The following is a 19136-nucleotide window of genomic DNA, read 5'->3' as shown; positions in this document are numbered from 1 at the left end:
TTGTCACACGCATGTCTACGTAGTTCACGCTGTTTACAGGGAGGGGGCACTAGCGTAGGCAAACTCTTAGCTTTGACTATCAAGCCTTAGCTAAATAACCGCTCTCTCCAAGGAAACAAAACAATATAGAATTGGGTTGACGGCGTGCAACAAGCATAGACCCTCTCTCGAAACGACAAGGCGTGAGTATGTCCTCTTATTTTTTTCACACCGAAGACAAAAGCTTTGTAAAGCGACAGCTTTGGAAGCGAGTGCCGTGGTGTGAGTATTTCCCCTTTTGTTTAGCGGTTAAGGCCCCTCTGTTTGGAACTTGAAGGGGGGCCATGTTGTTTAGCCACCGAGTGTTGGGCTGATGTTTCAGCTCACACAACAGTAATTTGGCAATTAGCGTATGCTAGCTCTCATGTTAGCTGTGTTGTTACTGCATACGGTAGCTGTGTTTAATCCAAGCGAAAACAAAACAACAGATCGTGTCGGATCTAACGTGTAAAACAAGATGATGTGCTATAAGACAATGGTGGATTCACAGATCTAACTTTCGGGTCCAGTGTAGCCAAGCAATAATAAACACAACAGGCCTGCTGCACTTAGCATTAGCTAGTTAGCTAAGGAGGTTGCGAATGCCCACCCGCATTAAGCAACACCAGCTAACATTAATTACGTCGATTCTCATCTGTGTTAACATGTGAGCTAATGTTTGCCCGACATTGACAGACAGTCATGTACACAGCTGCTAGACATTTGTCTGTTAATACCAACATTTGCAGTTCAAGTCGTGAAGTTAGCTTTCTCATTAGCACCGGACTGGGTTAGCTTGCCACCTTGCTAAACGTTGCTCGTCGCTGTTCCACAACGACCAGTTGTAGGATGGGACGCTTTATCTTATTACAAAAACGTTAAATTAACAAACAATTGCCGTTGCAACTTGGATTTAGAATTAATAGGTCTCCGTATTTGTGAACTTTTAGCCATCGGTAATACAATATTGGTCACTAGCGTAGCAGATAGCGTTAGCAATCTGTTGACCAATTAGCCATTGGCTAGCGACGTTACTTAGCATCGTTGGTCATCGGCATCCTTATGATTTCGTTGTTGTGAACGGTTTTGTAAATCAGCAACTTGTTAAATTTCAAATCTCTCCCTCAACGTTAAGTTCCCTTGTTATAGTAGCTATTTTTTAAGACTTAGGCAGTCATTGCATGAACTTAGCAGCTCAGGAATTAGCCGTGTCCCAGCGAAGAAAATTAACCCATCACCCATCTCGTATTTTTCTTTGAGGTGATTCATTTTCTTTATGTCTAGCACATACGTTGTTTTTTTTTTGTCCGTAGCTTCACATGGCGGCGATACCGCGGCGCTTGATGACATATTTAAATTACAGCCATTTTCATCCAAATACCCTGGATCAGGATCTAGTAACCGTGATGTTAATAATGGGTGCTGCATTGGCTTTAGGTGGTTGTAAAATTAATTTAAATACTTGTGTTAATCGTGCCATGCAGTCGCTGTTGTAGACTGTCAAGTCATTTATAAGTTACTATGCAGATTGTGAGTAAGCACCTGCGAGTTATATATAGACGTAACGAGTCTGGCGATGCTTATGAGTAACTCAACATGTTTTTGTTTTGTTTAGGCTTTCCCGTGGAATGAGCGTTCCATGCAGCATCCTAGGTATGAATGACGTGGCCTGGCAGGAGACAAGAGGTGGGATGCTGCATGCAAACGGTGCTCCTGAGTCTGGGGGTGTCCGAGTTCACGGTGGAGTGCCCCTCACTACAGTTGGGGGAGCGGGACAAGCTCCAGGAGGGCCACATTTACAGGGCATGGACAGGGGTGCTAACACTACCCCGGGCACCCCGCAGCCTCCACTGAGTGGGAGATCTCAGGATGATGCCACTGTTGGATACTTCTTTCAGAGGCAACCTGGAGAGCAGCTCGTAGGGTGCACGCCCAGTAAGCACCGCTGGCCAACTGGAGACGCTAATCATGTCGATCAGGTAAAGATCCAGACAAACTGCCAAAGATATAATGTAGTGTGACACAAATGACAGTCATGAACAGCTGAAGAGGCACGTTTCACTGAATATTATAACAGTTATTGATCTGTTTGTAGTTTGTTTATATGTATTACTTTGACTGAAGCTTGTTACATACTCCACGAGAACAGAGAAACTCGGTGCTCCAAGAAGAAAATGACGTCACTTCCTTTTTGGAGCGCTGCTTTGGGAGATCTTGCAGTTTTTTCTCGACTCAACATCTGAGCAGAACTCTTTTCTTGGTCGTGTTTGAGAGATATTGTGTGTGTTGGGTGTGGTGAATGTGGAGAAGTGGAAAAGCTGCTTCAGGTGCGCAGAATCCACACACGTCAAACAATACTGTCTACCAGACCTATTGTTCAGTCTATTATCATGCTACATCCTGAACATTGCTGGCTGGTTATCATCCCTTTTTATGGTAAACGGTTATTTCTCTGTTCTCGTGGAGTATGTAACATGCTTAAATGGGACAGATTTTAATGCCTAATGCTAACCTTTAGGGCCTGTTAAGATTTATTTCAATTTACTGTAGTAAATAATTATGTTCACAAAAAGTGAACTTCCCCTCCAGCGTAGCACATGCAGTTCCTCCTCCCTTTCCAAATCTTGGTTTGAATATCTAAAATGCACATAAAAATATTCAAACCAAGATTTGGAAATGGATGCCTTGTTTGGACTCATTATAAATGCCTTTCTTGTTTTTTTTGTTGGGTCTGAAACCATTAGCTTATCTGAAAAACATTATCTTGGTTGATTAAATTTCTCCTCAACATTTTTTTCCCACTCCATCATCTCAGGTCCGTGCTGTGGATGAAATGAACTATGACTTTCAAGCTCTTGCTTTGGAGTCGAGGGGGATGGGAGAGGTAAGATTGTCATTCCCATTCTCTACTCCCATACAGTGTTTAGTCAAATAGATTTAAAAAAAAATAATAATGTTGGCTCATTTGCATCTGTTTTAAAGAGCAAGGATGGTTGATGGCATTATTTGAGGAGAAAGGCATTCCACATTTGAGATACGCATGTGGAATTTCAGGGCTGACCTTTGTCTTTTTTATTTTACTTGTGAAACTTTGTGTAGAGGCAAGTGGATTATTTTATATTTGTAATACCTCCGCAGTGTTTACAGAGCGCTATTGTACTGTTAAAAAAAAAAAAAAAAAGAGAAAATAGTTTCTATAGAAAATCTAATAATTTTAATTACACGACCAGTTAAAAGGACCTTTTAAACTAAAGTGCTGTGGCATCATTCATGCTCTGTGGGGCTGATGTCAAGGGCCTTCTTTGAGAGCGGATGGTCAGTCTTCATCTCACGCATTCACAACAAATTAATTACAATGTATAGATGATGTAATGCCACCATTGGTAATAAGTAAGCAGTAGTGGCGGTGGTCAAAAACATTTCTCTAATGTAAGGTTGTTCTACTTGTTCAGTAGGTTTGATAAATGGCTTGTTCCGCATCCTTCATTGTAAGATTTAGTTGTGCATTCTGGGATAACAAGTTCTGCCATCATCGACTCAAGTCTGTTCTAGTCTTAGCTGTGTGTCCTTTAATCTAACTGTGCAGAGCCCCACCTTCCTGTAAACACGCAGGCAGCTCCACAGTGTGAGAGGCAAACATCAGAACAATGTATTTTTTTAATATCAGCTACACATATGTGTGTCTGCATAGAAACAAGTTTAATTTCAACTGACAGGGACCTTTGTGCTAAAGGTCAAGTGAATTAAGATGTCCTGGCTATGCTACTAGGCTGATTTAAATATTCAGTACAAGTTTATAAAAGTTGTTTTGCCTGCACATATGACTTTCCACACACACACACTAACCCTTATACTTGGAAGCTACAGCTGATGCAATAACTGGTGTGATGCTGAAATGTTGTAGGTGGAACCTGCAGTTGAGAATTTCTCCTGCAATGTTGTGAGATTGTGGACATAAAGAGAATAATCATTGGTCAGATCACATGGTTTAGCTGTATCTATATTCTTTTGCAGCTTTTGCCAGCAAAAAAGCTCTGGGATTCTGATGAGTTGGCCAAGGATGGAAGGAAAGGAATGCTTCTTGGGGAGGAATGGAGGGATAATGCATGGGGATCATCACGTGAGTGGCTCATACATTTTTATCATATTCATGCATATGTGATCCTAGCATGTTGGTTGCTACATGTGATCCCAGTGAAGTTTTTATAAAAAAAAAATCTTGTGACCAGTGAATGCAGTAAATTCATTTTTCTCTTGCCTCTATATTTGATTGGGACTTGTTTCATTCAGATCATTCAGTGTCTCAGCCAATCATGGTGCAGCGGCGACCAGGCCAAGGTTTCCACGGGAATGGTGATGCGAATTCTGTGCTTTCACCTCGCTCAGAAGGTGGAGGCCTTGGGGTAAGCATGGTGGAGTACGTCCTGAGCTCCTCTCCCGGTGACAAGATGGACGGTCGCTACAGGAACGGTGGTTTTGTAAGTCAACCCCCTCTCTGTCACTGCTTCATTTTATTGTCACGTTTGAGTGATGATCTTACTTAATATTTTTTTATGAACACAGGGTGGAGGAGATACTGACCAAGATGGGAGGGAGAAGAGTGATGCACAAGAAAAGGTGTCGCCCTTCGAAGAAGATAAGAGCCCAGAGATGAAGTTGGGAGAGGAGAATGATCCTACCAAAGCCAATGGACGGGGTCTTCTAAACGGCATGGATAGAGACTGCAAAGACTTCAAGTAGGTCTTTCTCCAACAGTGATGTAAAGTCAGTAATTGTTTTCCTTATGCCCGATGATTTATTTGGATAAGGATATGTGGTGTACTTTGTGACCCTTTTTCCACAGCCATACTTTTAAAATAAATTTCCTCTCAATTTTTGCCAAATTTATACAATTCAGAGCTAAACCTGTAATAAAAAGGCTAATTTCACTTCATTACTTTCCCAGTCCAACCCCTGGAAGCCGCCAAGCTTCTCCCACTGAGGCTGTGGAGAGGATGGGTCCCAGTCAGACAGGCTTGGAGATGATGGGACAGCACCACCCCCATGTCCTCCAACAACAGAACCCTGTTCAGAACAAGGTCCAAGCTGAGGAATTCCAGAACCAGGAGGCCCAGGGTATGGGGGGTATGGAGCAGCAAGCTGGTGTAGAGTCCTTACAGTTTGATTATGCTGGGAACCAGATTCAGGTGGACTCCTCAGGGACTCCAGTAGGATTGTTTGACTACAACTCTCAGCAGCAGGTCTGTTTAAACATAAAACATAATCGTTGAACGTTTAATTGTGAATTTTATCCGCAGATTCTGATCATTTGTTTGTTTGTTTTAGTTGTTCCAGAGGTCTAATCCCCTGACTGTTCAACAGCTCACTGCAGCTCAGCAGCAACAATATGCTCTGGCTGCAGCTCAGCAGCAGCATCTTGGTAAGACAAGCTGTTTAGTGTACTGCACTGCATCTGTCTGAATGAGATCTAATATTGTAAGATGAATGACATTACTCTTCCTCACATTACACAGCTGGGCTTGCTCCTGCTTTTGTGCCAAACCCTTACATCATAAATGCTGCCCCTCCTGGAGCTGATCCATACACTGCTGCTGGGCTGGCAGCAGCAGCCACACTTGCAGGTGATCATGCAGAACACATTTTTTGTTTTTATATCTAGTAGTATTTCCTCCCATGTGAGGGTCCTGTCCTGTGTTCAGATATAAATATCTTTCTTTTGCTGTGTGTAACTTTAAAACTCTTTGTGTAGGCCCCACAGTTGTGCCCCCACAGTACTATGGTGTCCCTTGGGGTGTGTACCCAGCCAATCTGTTCCAGCAGCAGGCTGCATCTACTGCCAATCACTCAGCAAATCAGCAAGCATCCAATCAGGGGCCGGGCCAGCCTCAGGTAGGAGCTGTTGCTGTCTTTTTCCACAGTTCAGTTTTGTTTTTATTAGCTCTTTTATGATGATTGTGTCCTTCAGGCTGTCTGAAAATGTGCCCTACATGAATGCACAAAATCTTTCATGGTGTTTTTGTGGGTTGAGTTAAATGGGGGATTTCCCATGTTGTGCACCCATCAGCACTGGGCAACATCTGATTCATCCCATGGTTGTTTTGGAGGTTGTTTTTTTTTATGCTTGGCAGGAGCTAAATCTAAGCAAACCAAGCTCACTACCACATTTGTTATTACTCATTTAGTGGCATAGAGCTACTAAAAAAATGCGAAACAAAGATGAAAGAGGCATTAACAGCACACTATGATTATTGATTTTCCTTCACTGAATCTATTTTCAGAACGTAAAAATCAGTTGACATGTAAGGTGTTCATACTTTTTAGAAGATGTGTCCTTTAGGCCAGAAATATGAGCATTTCTTTGCTCACCCCTGTAAACTATTGGTCCATTAGTTTTAGTAAACGCATAGCTGGCTGTTAACGGGCAAGATGCTGGGGGACAAATTAAATTGTCTAAAGAGAATATGACTTTTACATGATTGCTTTGCAGTGTGACTGTATTGTTACCTTTTCTCACAGGTGATGCGCACAGGTACAAACCAGAGACCTCTAACACCTGGGCAAGGTCAACAGAGTCAGCAGGAATCTTTAGCTGCAGCAGCAGCTGCAAACCCTGCACTGGCATATACAGGAATGCCAGGTTGGTACCTGATTTTCATAGAGCCACTATACCATAGTGTAGCCAAATGCATTTTTTTACAGTGTTGTAGGTTTGGAAGGTGTATAACATATCCTGAGATTTCTCTGGATCCTTTACCTCTTCAGGTTATCAGGTGTTGGCCCCAGCAGCCTATTATGACCAGACTGGAGCCCTGGTGATGGGTCCAGGTGCCCGAACTGGTCTAGGTGGCCCTGTTCGTCTGGTCCAGACACCTCTCCTCATCAACCCTGCAGCAGCACAGGCTGGTGAGAACATTAGCACATGGATAATTCAGTGCTGGCCATATTTTTGTACTATTATCGTAAATAGTAGTCAAAATATCTGCAGCTATCACTAAATTTAAATCTGTAACTTTGTTGAATAGAAATCTGACAATTCACTAGTGCATGTTTTTGAATGATTTATAATTTATGTATGTGACCTTGCCTCACCTTTCACTCCTCTTCATCAGCTGCAGTGTCTGCATCTGGTTCTGGTAACAACATGTCTGGTCCTCCAGCCAATGGACTGTACCGCTCCATGCCTCAACCACAACCTCAACCGCAGCAGCAGCAGGCTCCCCCTCCCAGCAGCGGCCTCAGCTCATTCTACGGCTCTGGATCAGTCCCTAACACCTCTCAGAGCAGCTCTCTTTTCTCACACACCTCTGCTGCACCACCATCCAGTTCCTCTCTGGGGTTCAGCAGCACAGGTGGCTCTCTTGGCGTGGGCCTGGGCTCTGCTCTTGGAGGCTTTGGCTCTTCTGGTCAGTGTCTAAACAGGTTTTGATAACCTTCCGTTTCTCCTACCGTTTTTTGGAGTCAATAAAGTAATTATAATGTAATTTATTTATATGTAATTTTTGCAGTGTCCAGCTCAACCAGTAGCAGCGTTTCTCGCAGGGACTCCCTGTTGGCAAGTTCTGACCTGTACAAACGAGGTGGCAGTAGTTTAACTCCCATTGGCCAGCCGTTTTACAACAGCCTGGGTTACTCCTCTTCGCCCAGCCCGATTGGCCTGACACCAGGTCACTCCCCACTCACTCCTCCACCTTCTCTGCCCTCTTCTCATGGATCCTCCTCTAGCCTTCATTTAGGTAAGCTTTAACATCTCCTGTCGATCTTAAACATTTGTAAATTACAAATTTATAGTAAAAGCACAGTGTCTGCTGTGGTTTTAACTTCCTCTTCATTGTTGTGTAAATTGCAATTGGGACCACAGAACTTGCTCAAGTTGTGACATCAGTCATGCTTGAACTGCTGAGTGTGAGCCCAGAATATTTCATCCTTAATTGCATGAATGTGAAGACACTGTTTCTTGTGTCAGACTTTAGATATGACTGTACATGTTATTCATTGCATCACCAGGGACTTTTTTGGATCAGAAAAATGGGCACCCCCTCAAAAGTTTTGGCCTGAATCCCCCAAAAATTGCCATCTTCATAATAAGAAGCGAGTCGTCATATCCAAGACCTCAAAAGTAACTGGTCTTAATCTTTAACATTGTGTGACCGTAGGTGGCCTGACAAATGGCAGTGGTCGTTACATCTCTGCGGCTCCTGGAGCCGAGGCCAAGTACCGAAGCACCGGTGGCACGTCCAGTCTGTTCAATTCCAGCAGCCAGCTGTTCCCTCCTTCTCGGCCCCGCTACAGCCGCTCTGATGTCATGCCGTCCGGACGCAGCCGCCTACTGGAGGACTTCAGGAACAACCGTTTTCCGAATCTCCAACTCCGTGACCTGCCGGGACACATGGTGGAGTTCTCTCAAGACCAGCATGGATCCAGGTTACCTAGATCTGTTTTTTTTGGCAAAAAATACAGCAATTTCTCAAGGTTTAGATCCTATTAGTTCTGAACACTACAGAAATCTGACTCTCTCTCTTAAACGCTTTGTCTGATCTTGTCCTTCTAGATTTATTCAACAGAAGCTTGAGAGGGCCACTCCTGCTGAGAGGCAGATGGTGTTTGGAGAGATTTTGCAAGCAGCATACCAACTGATGACTGATGTCTTTGGGAACTATGTCATCCAGAAGTTTTTTGAGGTGTGGAAGTTTGCCATCATTTCACTTATTGTATCATCTACTTTAATCATTATAATCGTAATATGATTGTGTGTGCGTTGCAGTTTGGAAGTGCAGACCAGAAGCTGGCTTTAGCAACGCGTATCCGTGGGCACGTCCTCCCCCTGGCCTTGCAGATGTATGGTTGCAGAGTCATTCAGAAAGCCTTAGAGTCCATTTCCTCAGACCAGCAGGTAATTGTAAGTGAGATTTTTATCTCTTCTTCACCTCTTCAGTTTTTGATTTTTATCTCGGGCATCTAATCAGTTTTAAAAATTCTCTGTTTCAGAACGACATTGTCCGGGAGCTCGATGGTCACGTGTTGAAGTGTGTGAAGGATCAGAATGGGAACCATGTGGTGCAGAAATGCATTGAATGTGTCCAGCCTCAGGCCCTGCAGTTCATTATTGATGCCTTCCAGGGGCAGGTGGGTATTAGTAATATTGACACACTTGTTTATGCAAATTAATCATGATCCCGTTTTGTGGGAAGCAAATTTAAGGATATGAATAGAATTACTGTTGACACAACATGCTATCCGATCATTTGAACGTGTGGAAAATGTGTGTGGTTCATATTTAAGAATAATTCTATACATATAAAAGTGTTGACTTCTTTATTTAGTGCAGCTGCGTTGGCATTGATCTTCTCCTGGTTTTACATCACTTTGCAGGTGTTTGTGCTCTCCACACACCCCTATGGCTGCAGAGTTATCCAAAGGATTTTGGAGCACTGCACCCAGGAGCAAACTCTGCCCATCCTGGAAGAGCTGCATCAGCACTCTGAACAGCTGGGCCAGGTGAGCACATCTGTCTGCAGTCTGTCCCCACTGATTACACATGGAAGTCTTTTATGTTTGCTAGCTGTGACCATTGATATGTGTCTCGTGTATTTGCATGTGCTTCATGTTTGAACAATTTGTATTGTTAGCCTGTCATTTGTGTTGTATAGTCGTGGTATGCTAAACATAAGGTGTAAGGTTGAATGTGAACGTGCTGTGTAGCTTTCATTACATCTGACATATGTGATTATTTAAACATCCACCCTGCCCCCTCACTTATTCCATCTAGAAATATCAAGGCGTATCATTGGAGATGACACCCAAAACATATTATACAGTGTCCCGTGATGCACTGTTCAAGGTCAGAGCAATTTGCCTCTCTTGCGGATGTCCCCGTGCTCCCTTCCTCTTTCCCTTTCTCTCTTCTGTAAAGAATCTAATTTAACATTTAGTTATCCAACTCCCAACTCTTACAGACTTTTCCTAACCCAATGAGCTGCCTTTTCTTGCCTTTACCCTTCCCCTCTTGCTTTATGCCACTGAGGATTCACAAGGCACATGCTTATCTGCTGTCTGATCCCTTTTTTGCCTACAGCCATTCCTTGCCAATCTGTTTTTTCTCTTACGTCTTACTGACACAATATTGTTTAAATGGACTTTTAAACTCTTTAGAAAGCCAAAGTGTTCATAATTGATGCTTAAATAACTTACAAAAATCACCCTAGAAGAGCATGGCGCAGGTTCTTGTTTAAACAGATTGGCAGGAAATGGATTTGAAGGCAAATACTTCCAAATTAAAAGGTGGAGATCACATTACCTACCCAACAAATTACTACTTTAATAACAGATGAGAATGATGTTATTTGTTGCTTGGTCAGGTGAGTTCCTGTCTCCATCCTGTTACACCCATAACTGTCTATCACCCATTTCTGAAGGGGCAAAGATGCTATTGGTTTTGTTGCCTGGTCAGCAACACTTCAAATCAGCAGCATCTGTTTTGTCTGACCTTCTGCAGTGATGACGTAAGGGTATTTGCAATACTACAAATGGGGGTGTCACTCGACCGTCAACCTGTCACTGTAGAAATGCATGATTATCTCACACCAGCTAAGAGACCAGTGGTGAAAAGTAGTGCATGACGATCATACCGATTTTAAAGGGTTTCTCACTGGTTCCTCTGTGATTACATGCTGTGTAAGTATTGAAATGGCTTTATGCTTGATTTACTTTTTACTGCTGCCTCCTGCAGGATCAGTATGGTAACTACGTCATTCAGCATGTTTTGGAGCATGGCAGACCAGAAGATAAAAGCAAGATAGTGGCAGAGGTTCGCGGGAAGGTTCTTGTCCTGAGCCAGCATAAATTTGCAAGGTAAAACATGTCTATATGCTCTGAGCCTATTCCTACTACAACCTTAATCAGTACACTGTTTCAAAGAGTACATTTATTCCATGTGCTAATGGTATGTCAGTACAGACAGTTTTACATGCTAATGTCAGATTTGAAAACTTTTGTTCAAAATATTTTTAAAGCTTTTCTACATTTCGCAATTTACCATGTGTAGTAGTAAAAATAAAAAAACACACATAGTGCTGAGGGTGAACTCAAATATAATATAATACTTATAATATAAGTGAAATATAGACTATTGCACTATGACCTGATTTATGTAAAAAAAAAAAAACGGCAAGTCATGACTGAGATTCTTTGATCTCTGGTGTAACTTTGTATATTTCTCCTCAGTAATGTTGTGGAGAAGTGTGTGATCCACTCTTCGCGTGCTGAGAGAGCTCTGCTAATAGATGAAGTGTGCTGCCAGAAAGACGGCCCCCACAGCGCCTTGTACACCATGATGAAGGACCAGTATGCCAACTATGTTGTCCAAAGAATGATTGACATGGCAGAACCTGCTCAGCGGAAAATCATCATGCACAAGGTGAGGCAGATACTTGGCTGGTTTATATTACAAGGTTACACTTCTTACAAAATGTAGTCTGTTGAAAGCCCAACTCTTACACAGAGGCATCTGTTAGTGGCTGATTGACCTCGGATTAGAAGTGGGGGTATGAAGGGTTATACAGATTGAATACAATGTCCCACCTTAGCAGGTGCAATAGAGCTTACTGTGAGATATCAACCACACCCCTCTGTACATGCTGGCAAAGTTCTGTCTCACCAGATGGTTTGTTATACATAACCCTTTGCGGGCGTTTCCAAAGAAATTGTTTAAAAAGGGCGGACACTTTCAAAAGAATACTTGGTACGTGGTTTGAACTGGTAAACCACCTCTTATCAAAATAAAATTTCATCCTATCAGTGCAGTGAATCATGACAATGTAAGAGTGCACCGCAGCAGAAACCTCAAACTGCTGAGAAACCATGAAACTAACAAGCAGCTGTTTCTACAAGGGTAAATATTATGGCACCTGTGATGAAACAGAGGCTGTTTGAAACCGTCTACATGTGCAGAATGAAGCTGTTCAGTCGGGGGTATTAGCAGTATGCTAGGATGGGCCTTTTTCTGGTTTGGATAATAGAAGTAAACATGTGACATCAGCTAATGCACTAAAAAGAGACGTTACGTTAGGATTTACATTATTTTGCTTAGTCGGTACATAATTCTTGGCTGTGATACAGTAGTCATGTAGATGACAGTGTCTCTTTGACTCGTTACTGTTGTATATCTCACACTGCTATACAGATCATGCTTGAGAGACATTTAATTCTAGCTTTGGTAGTTCAACCCCACACTATTGATGTAAAAATACATAAATAATAGAAACAGAGTTTGCTACACTAACATAACTACTCATCTTAGTGGTACTTAAAGAAAAACAAGCAGAAGAAGCTGCTGCCTCACAGCCCTCCAGTCTTGAGAACCTTATTCAAATGAGTGAGAGCAGTGCTCCCCACAGACTTGATTGTTGTTTTTAATCGCCTATTAGGAAAGACTCTTTCATTTCCTCGAGCTGTAAACAGTACATTGGACACAAACGTAACATATTTTTGCGTCTTTTCTTTTTTATAGAAGAGAAATACGTTCAGCGTAAACAGGATTGCTTCTGGACTCTGATCTTTTTTTCCTCTCTCCTCTTTTTTAGATCCGGCCTCATATTGCCACTTTGCGTAAGTACACCTATGGGAAGCACATTCTGGCCAAGCTAGAAAAATACTACATGAAGAGCGGATCTGAACTGGGTCCGATCGGCGGCCCCACGAACGGCCTCATGTAGACACGTTGACCTCCCGGGTCCCCTGAAGAAGCCCCAAACCCCCTGTTCTGTGAGAGATGCTCCTTAGCCATAGGGGTTAGCCTTTAAAAACACACTGTCATCCCATTTTTGGGGGGAAAATTACCAAAAAAATCACACAAAAAGACAAGTCAACTTCACCTAAGAACGCTGTGACAACTGACCCCTGCCACTCTGCCACCCCTGGTGCAGGTCCCCAGTGTGGCCCCCAGGGGACGCACAGTCAGCAGGCTGTTTTTGTTTTTTTGTTTTTCTGGGTAAAGCACAAGCCCATTGTTAATGATGTAATTGATGTATTTGACTGCTTTTCATATTATCTTGTACATTTAGTTTTTTACCTTGTAAATTCTCTGTAGAAAATTACACATTTGCTGAAATTTACAATTCTTACAGTTAACACCAGCAAGTGACTTTCTAAGGCTAAACTGAGTGATCCTTTTAAAACACACAACTCCATTTGTTTTTGTAACCAGACTTATTATGTCAGCTGTTCTAATTAAGTCTAGGTGATTGAATATTATATTTGTATATTAACCCCACGCACAGTAAAAAGTGTTTTCCCATGCCAAAGCAGCTGATGGATTAGTTTTGAAATAGCACTACATAGTATGTGGGATACAAACCCCTCCGTCTCAACAGGTGAGTACTATGTATCCTGTGCCACGGTCACCCAGAGGTCGTCCAGGCCTCTGTGCTAGCTTGGCATTGTGGATTTCGGTGCTTTAGTTTAGGGTAGTATTTTCCACTTGGTGGCTTTTCTTTGCCTCCTTTTTCCAGACTTGGTGGCAGCTCGCAGTCTGCCTGATGTTTTGGTACTAACCCTTACAGACCGCTGCATCCACTGAGCCGTCTCACTCATCCACTCGGGTTTATGCAAGTGAGGGGACAACAGCTAACTTAAAGAAGCAGAGCATGAGGTTAGGTTGTACAGCGAGACACGTAACACAAACAACCATAGTAGTAGGGAGGGGCGCTTATCGTAGTGGGGGTGGGAAGGCAGGGTATGCGTTGGCATGCTGTGACAGGTTTTTAATCCTTGGAATGATTTTTTTTTCTTTACCATGTTTTGTGTAACATCTTATCTGTCTTGTAGTTTGAGATGAACACTGCCCTAGAAAACGGTATCTTTATGTACTGAATAATCATCTCTTGCGTAGAAGTAGTTTAGCAATGTATAGCATCTTTATGTATGAGTAAATTGTTGCTTTTGGGTTTGGAGGGGCTTGCAAATGATGGAACCCCCCCACCGCCTTATGGTCTGATCAGTCAAAAGAAAACAAATGTTGTGAAGTGGAGTTGATGCCGGCTTTATATCTGAAGTGAAATGAACTAGAAGTAGCGGGATAGGTTGAAGAAAGGGATGTTGGATGAACCTTTTTTTTAATGGTTCTCTTTTTGTTTTTAAAAGACTTTTTTTTGTTTCGGTTGGGTATGCAAGTGCATTGGTGGAGGCGGGTGGGGCCATCAAAAAGCTTATACAATTCATCTGTAATGCTCGTAGTGATGGCTTCTTTGCTTCATATGAATTGTAGAATACATGTAGTATATGTGCAGTTAATAAGTGTAAGATTCTTAGTTTAAATGGAAAAAAAATGTCTAGTCGTGGTGTTTTGACAGGCCTTGCTCTGAATTTGTAGTGATGCTTTTATTTCATCTGTACAGTTGTACATTTGTAAACGTTTATGCTGTAAATGGGATGTCTTTTACACTTTTTTGGGGAGAAAAAGGCAAACTTGTGCATTTAGATGTGTGTATATTCATCACTCCTTTCCCCTTGAATATAATGTATACAGTTTTATTTGATCTAGTGTTATTTTAAAAGGAAAAAAAAACTTTATGGCTTCACAATCTGGCATGGTTTTTTGTTTTTAATCCGTTATGGAAAAGGCCAGCCTCTTATTTGTACTGAAGCTGTAACATCCACTGTTGATAGTCTTTCTGATGTGTGACAGTTTAAAACATAAAAAAGAAACACTCTGTACTAAAAACTGAGGCTGCATTTAGTCCTCTGCTACCATGGAAACTTCACAGGATATGACAAGAATTATTTTTGTACAGAAGAGTGCTGTATTTTGGAACAGCGACTACCTTGTAAGCAAAAGCAATGTAAAATATTGTCAATTATATAAATATGAACATATGAGTTTTGTCACACTGTCAAAGTCATGTACATTTTCAGGTGGCCTTATGTACATTTCCAGATGTTAGATGAAGAAAACAAACTCATTTTTGGAAGCAGAATTGTGACTATGTATGATTAAACTGTTCTTCTAACATTTGACCTGCATTGTTGTGGTTCTTCTGAGTTCCCCGTGCTCCATCTCTGCTGAGTGTAAATATAAGATGGCACTACGCTGAGAAACTGGTGTTCTAGGGTTCCTAAAAATGACTCCCATCTAACCTAGGCTCCACACTCCTCACTTAATTTTAGACTATTGGTGGAAGTACATTGATCCAAATACTGTTTAATTTAATGTCCTTTTATTAGACTGACTGTATGGCAAAATATTAGTTGGCACATTGGTTGAAGTTAGCATTACTGCAGAGAGGAAGTGTTGAAAAATCTGACAGCAACAGGAAGGAATGAGTGGTGTTTATACCTCGGAGACCTCAGGAGAAATGGTCCTTTTCTAAAGATTTTGCACAGTAAAGACACTGTCCTGAATATATACACTACTCAAAAAAATAAAGGGAACACTAAAATAACACCTAGATCTCATTGAATGAAATATTCCAGTTGAAAATCTCCATTCATTACATAGAATGGATAAGGTTGAGGATAAAATATCATAAAATGATCAATGATGTAAATCAAAATGATTAACCCATGGAGGTCTGGATTTGAGTGGAAATTCCTCAAGACAATTCAGAATAAGGCTCAGTAGTGTGTGTGGCCTCCACATGCCTGTATGACCTCCCTGCTACGCCTGGGCATGCTCCTGATGAGGCGGCAGATGTTGTCCTGAGGGATCTCCTCCCAGACCTGGATTAAAGCATCAGTCAACTCCTGGACAGTCTGTGGTGCAACGGGCCGTTGGTGGATGGAACGAGACATGATGTCCTAGATGTGGTTGATTGGATTCAGGTCTGGGGAACGGGCAGGCCAGTCCATAGCATCAATGCCTTAATCACGCAGGAACTGCTGACACACTTAGCATTGTCATGCATCAGACAGAACCCAGGGCCAAATGCACCAGCATATAATCTCACAATGGGTCTGAGGATCTCATCCCGGTACCTAATGGCAGTCAGGGTACCTCTGACTAGCACATGGAGGACTGTGCGGCCCTCCAAAGAAATGCCTCTCCACACCATTACCGGTCATGCTGGAGGATGTAACAGGCAGCAGAACTTTCTCCACAGCATTTCCAGACTGCCACGTCTGTCACATGTGCTCAGTGTGAACCTGCTCTCATCTGTGAAGAGCACAGGGTGCCAAGGGTGAATCTGCCAATCTTGGTGTTCTCATGGCAAATGCCAATCACCCTGCACAGTGTTGGGCTGTAAGCACAAGCCCCACTTGCATGCATATTAGAAGCCCGCTGGAGGTCTTGTTGCAGGGCTCTGGCAGTGCTCCTCCTGCTCCTCCTTGCACAAAGGAGGAGGTAGCAGTCCTGCTGCTGGGTTGTTGCCCTCCTATGGCCCCCTCCATGTCACCTGGTGTACTGGCCTGTCTCCTGGTATCTCCTCCATGCTCTGGACACTGTGCTGACAGACACAGCAAACCTTCTTGCCACAGCTCTCATTGATGTTCCATCCTGGATGAGCTGCACTACCTGAGCAGCTTGTGTGGGTTGTAGACACCGCCTCATGCTACCTCTAGGGGTGAGAACACTGACAAAATGCAAAAGTGAGCAAAACATCAGGCAGGCAGTGATTTTCCTAAGGGGTGCCCAAACTTTTGTATAAGACTGTGTGTACATATATAGATTACGTGAATCGCTTTGGTCTCTGCTTGGTGGTTTGTTTTTTGTATCCCTGCTTATCTAGAGTGAACTAACAATTTCACTTTAAAGCCAACCAAAACTACTTATAAACTCAAAGTGAGCAGGCTTTAAAAATATGAATTACAGTTATATTAGCTACTGTCAAATATCTCACTTCTTGGCTATGGTTTACAACACTTTAGACTCATTTTAAAGGCTTGACATGGTGAAACTTCACTGTTTCACCATAATTTTTTTTAATACCTCATTTTCTACAATAGTCATTATTTTGCGTCCCATCACAGAGGTCCAGAACCCTATGTTGGGACCCCCAGGCTTTGGTGAATGATGTCAGCACTCATGCAGTTTATGTATAAGATGTTATGATCACTTTCATAAACAGTGTGTGGCAGTCACCTGTTATCAGCTGCGGGTGTGTACAGATTTTATTGGTGGGCGGGGCTTTGGCAGACCAAGGCTCCAGTTTCACCTCCGCTGGTCCTTCAGTGAGGAAGAGGACAAAATAAAGGTGTAAAGCAGCTCAGCAGAAACATGAGGTTATCAGTGACAGCTTCTTTATTTATAACATTTGGATTAATACATCCGATCAACAGTTTGGTAAGTCTGTCTGTTTGCAACACTGCAGAGACGTTACGTCAGTCTTGTGCTCTTCTCACTTCCTGTTATTAACCTGCTAGTTATGCTGTATTTGTTATCTAAAATGGCAACTTATTGTAAGCATAGGGCTTGAATCTTGTGTTGTTAATGTTGGGAACAGTTGTCATTATAAAATAAATGTACACAGTGGTGGAATCTGCTCACTGTTCTATTTTTAACACTGTGGAATGTGTGTGTAGGTGTCACAAGGAGTGTTTTCAGTCCTCAACTTCAGACAAAATTTTAAAGTGCTGAAAAGAGAAATAACTAGTATCACTTCCACATTTAAAAAAAAAAGTCCAGTAACTTTGCAACTCCAACTTTGCAGGTGGTGGAAAAAAATGTAATAAAGAAAGCAGCAGTAGTAGAAGAAGCATTATTCTGTAACAATGAGTCATAATGGGTTTGTCAGGCACATGGTGCAGTTTCAGGCTGAGGGACTTTGATATGATTGATTTCTTTATTGCCTTCTTAAGAAAGCCTCTTGGATGTTATTATATGTCTTACACCAGGACAATATGCAGCAATGTTTTCTGCAAATTTAAACATCCTTATTTTCATTTTTCTGCATGGAATTAGCTTTCCGCCTCTCCGGAGGACCTTGAGGGATCAGGGTACGATCTGGACAGCTCAGGTTCTGGTTCAGGAGATGGCTCAGATCCAGGTAATTCTGACTGCTATAAAATGTTTATGATCCATGTTTATCTACTCACAACAATATATCACTTTTATCTGCAGATAAAACTGAGAGCAACACAGTTAACAGCGAAGATGTCAGACTTCTTGCAGCAGGAGGAGGAAACGATAATACTTTACATGTACGGCACAACTGCTTGTATTAAATCTCAGTGTTTCCTAACGTGTTTAAATGGCTGGTGGAGCAGGGAATTGTTCTTATGCAACTGTCCCTTCTGTTGCTTCAGGGTTCTTCAGGTTTGACCTTTGACAGCACACTCTGGCCTGCAGGAGACTCTGGATTTGTTTTTATAGAAAGCAGCAAGTGGCCCTGGGAGCGGCCCGACATCCACGCAGGTACTTTGCAGCATTGTGCAGTGAATTTGACCAACATGTGCGTTTGTCTTTGTTTGTCTTTCAGCTCATTTATTTATGTGTTTACAGCCCTTATTGCAGGGGGAGTGACAGGAGCGATACTTGCAGCTATGCTGATGGCAGTATTAATCTACCAAATGCAGAATCATGATGAGGAAGGACCCATTCTAGCCTGGAAGAAGGATGCAAATGAAGGTTATCACAAACCCACAAGAGATGTTATTGTTTAACTCTGTTGCATCAATGTTGGTTTTATAAGCTGATAATAGTGGGCCAGTATAGTTTAGGTTCAGAATATCTCACAATATTGATCTATCAACTGTTAAAAACTGGAAAAATTGACTGATTCTGAACTCTCCAACTAAATTGTCATCATAATGTGTGAGATACCATTTAAAACTTTACGTTAAAACATAAAAATTGTATGTACTGTATGTAATGATCCTAGTTTATTGCTTTTGTATAATGATTTATCAAAGAAATGTATAAGATTCTCCTCCATTTGTTTTAATGGAACCTCTAGCATATAATGTCAGTGTTTCCTGTTTCATGAAAGGACGGTGCAGTGAAGGTCTTTCAGCATATGTAGCCTTGTTCAAATGTTGATTCATTTTTGTTTTTTTTAGAAAATAATATTATCCATTATTTTTTTATATATGAAAACATGATTTATTTTCTCGGATAGAAATGTTGGTGCTTTTATTCACTTTAGGGGGAAAGTACATGTTAAGTGTAGTACTATTAATTATTTTATTAA

At 42.0% G+C, this 19136-nt stretch overlaps 2 protein-coding genes across 6 annotated transcripts; both read left to right on the top strand.

Annotated features, from left to right (window-relative positions):
• The first annotated feature begins 34 nt into the window (after positions 1-34).
• On the top strand, positions 35-15027 carry pum2 (pumilio RNA-binding family member 2). Of its 5 annotated transcripts, none has more exons than XM_028397985.1 (23): positions 35-182; positions 1634-1997; positions 2834-2902; positions 4033-4138; positions 4309-4496; positions 4582-4754; positions 4964-5258; positions 5344-5437; positions 5532-5639; positions 5768-5907; positions 6535-6655; positions 6781-6921; positions 7128-7421; positions 7524-7751; positions 8172-8439; positions 8567-8696; positions 8780-8908; positions 9004-9141; positions 9388-9513; positions 9785-9856; positions 10745-10866; positions 11239-11431; positions 12597-15027. In XM_028397985.1, the coding sequence occupies exons 2-23, from the start codon at positions 1647-1649 to the stop codon at positions 12726-12728; spliced, it is 3618 nt and encodes a 1205-aa protein (XP_028253786.1). In that variant the 5' UTR covers positions 35-182; positions 1634-1646; the 3' UTR covers positions 12729-15027. The 5 variants fall into 5 exon arrangements, with proteins under 5 accessions (XP_028253786.1, XP_028253784.1, XP_028253785.1 ...); XM_028397983.1 differs by having other exon boundaries at positions 8780-8914; XM_028397984.1 differs by having other exon boundaries at positions 35-186; positions 8780-8914.
• Positions 15028-17135: 2108 nt separating this feature from the next.
• On the top strand, positions 17136-18875 carry LOC114428739 (syndecan-3-like). Its single transcript, XM_028397410.1, has 5 exons — positions 17136-17290; positions 17909-17993; positions 18068-18147; positions 18253-18361; positions 18449-18875. Exons 1-5 carry the CDS (start codon positions 17225-17227, stop codon positions 18607-18609), a joined length of 501 nt encoding a protein of 166 aa, XP_028253211.1. The 5' UTR covers positions 17136-17224; the 3' UTR covers positions 18610-18875.
• Positions 18876-19136: the final 261 nt, after the last annotated feature.

The sequence above is a fragment of the Parambassis ranga genome, chromosome 24 (assembly GCF_900634625.1).
Source record: "Parambassis ranga chromosome 24, fParRan2.1, whole genome shotgun sequence".
Taxonomy (NCBI): Eukaryota; Metazoa; Chordata; class Actinopteri; family Ambassidae; genus Parambassis; species Parambassis ranga.
The sequence above is the reverse complement of the archived record's forward strand: the minus strand, read 5'-3'. Positions and strand labels throughout refer to the sequence as shown.

Bases quoted from the DNA above. Each gene is read 5' to 3' on its own strand.
- pum2 (XM_028397983.1), top strand. From the start codon at position 1,647: ATGAGCGTTCCATGCAGCATCCTAGGTATGAATGACGTGGCCTGGCAG. The intron at 9,514-9,784 runs GTGAGCACATCT...TATTCCATCTAG, and splicing joins ACTCTGAACAGCTGGGCCAG to AAATATCAAGGCGTATCATT. The intron at 10,867-11,238 runs GTAAAACATGTC...ATTTCTCCTCAG, and splicing joins AGCCAGCATAAATTTGCAAG to TAATGTTGTGGAGAAGTGTG.
- LOC114428739 (XM_028397410.1), top strand. From the start codon at position 17,225: ATGAGGTTATCAGTGACAGCTTCTTTATTTATAACATTTGGATTAATA. The intron at 17,291-17,908 runs GTAAGTCTGTCT...GCATGGAATTAG, and splicing joins TACATCCGATCAACAGTTTG to CTTTCCGCCTCTCCGGAGGA. The intron at 17,994-18,067 runs GTAATTCTGACT...TTTTATCTGCAG, and splicing joins AGGAGATGGCTCAGATCCAG to ATAAAACTGAGAGCAACACA.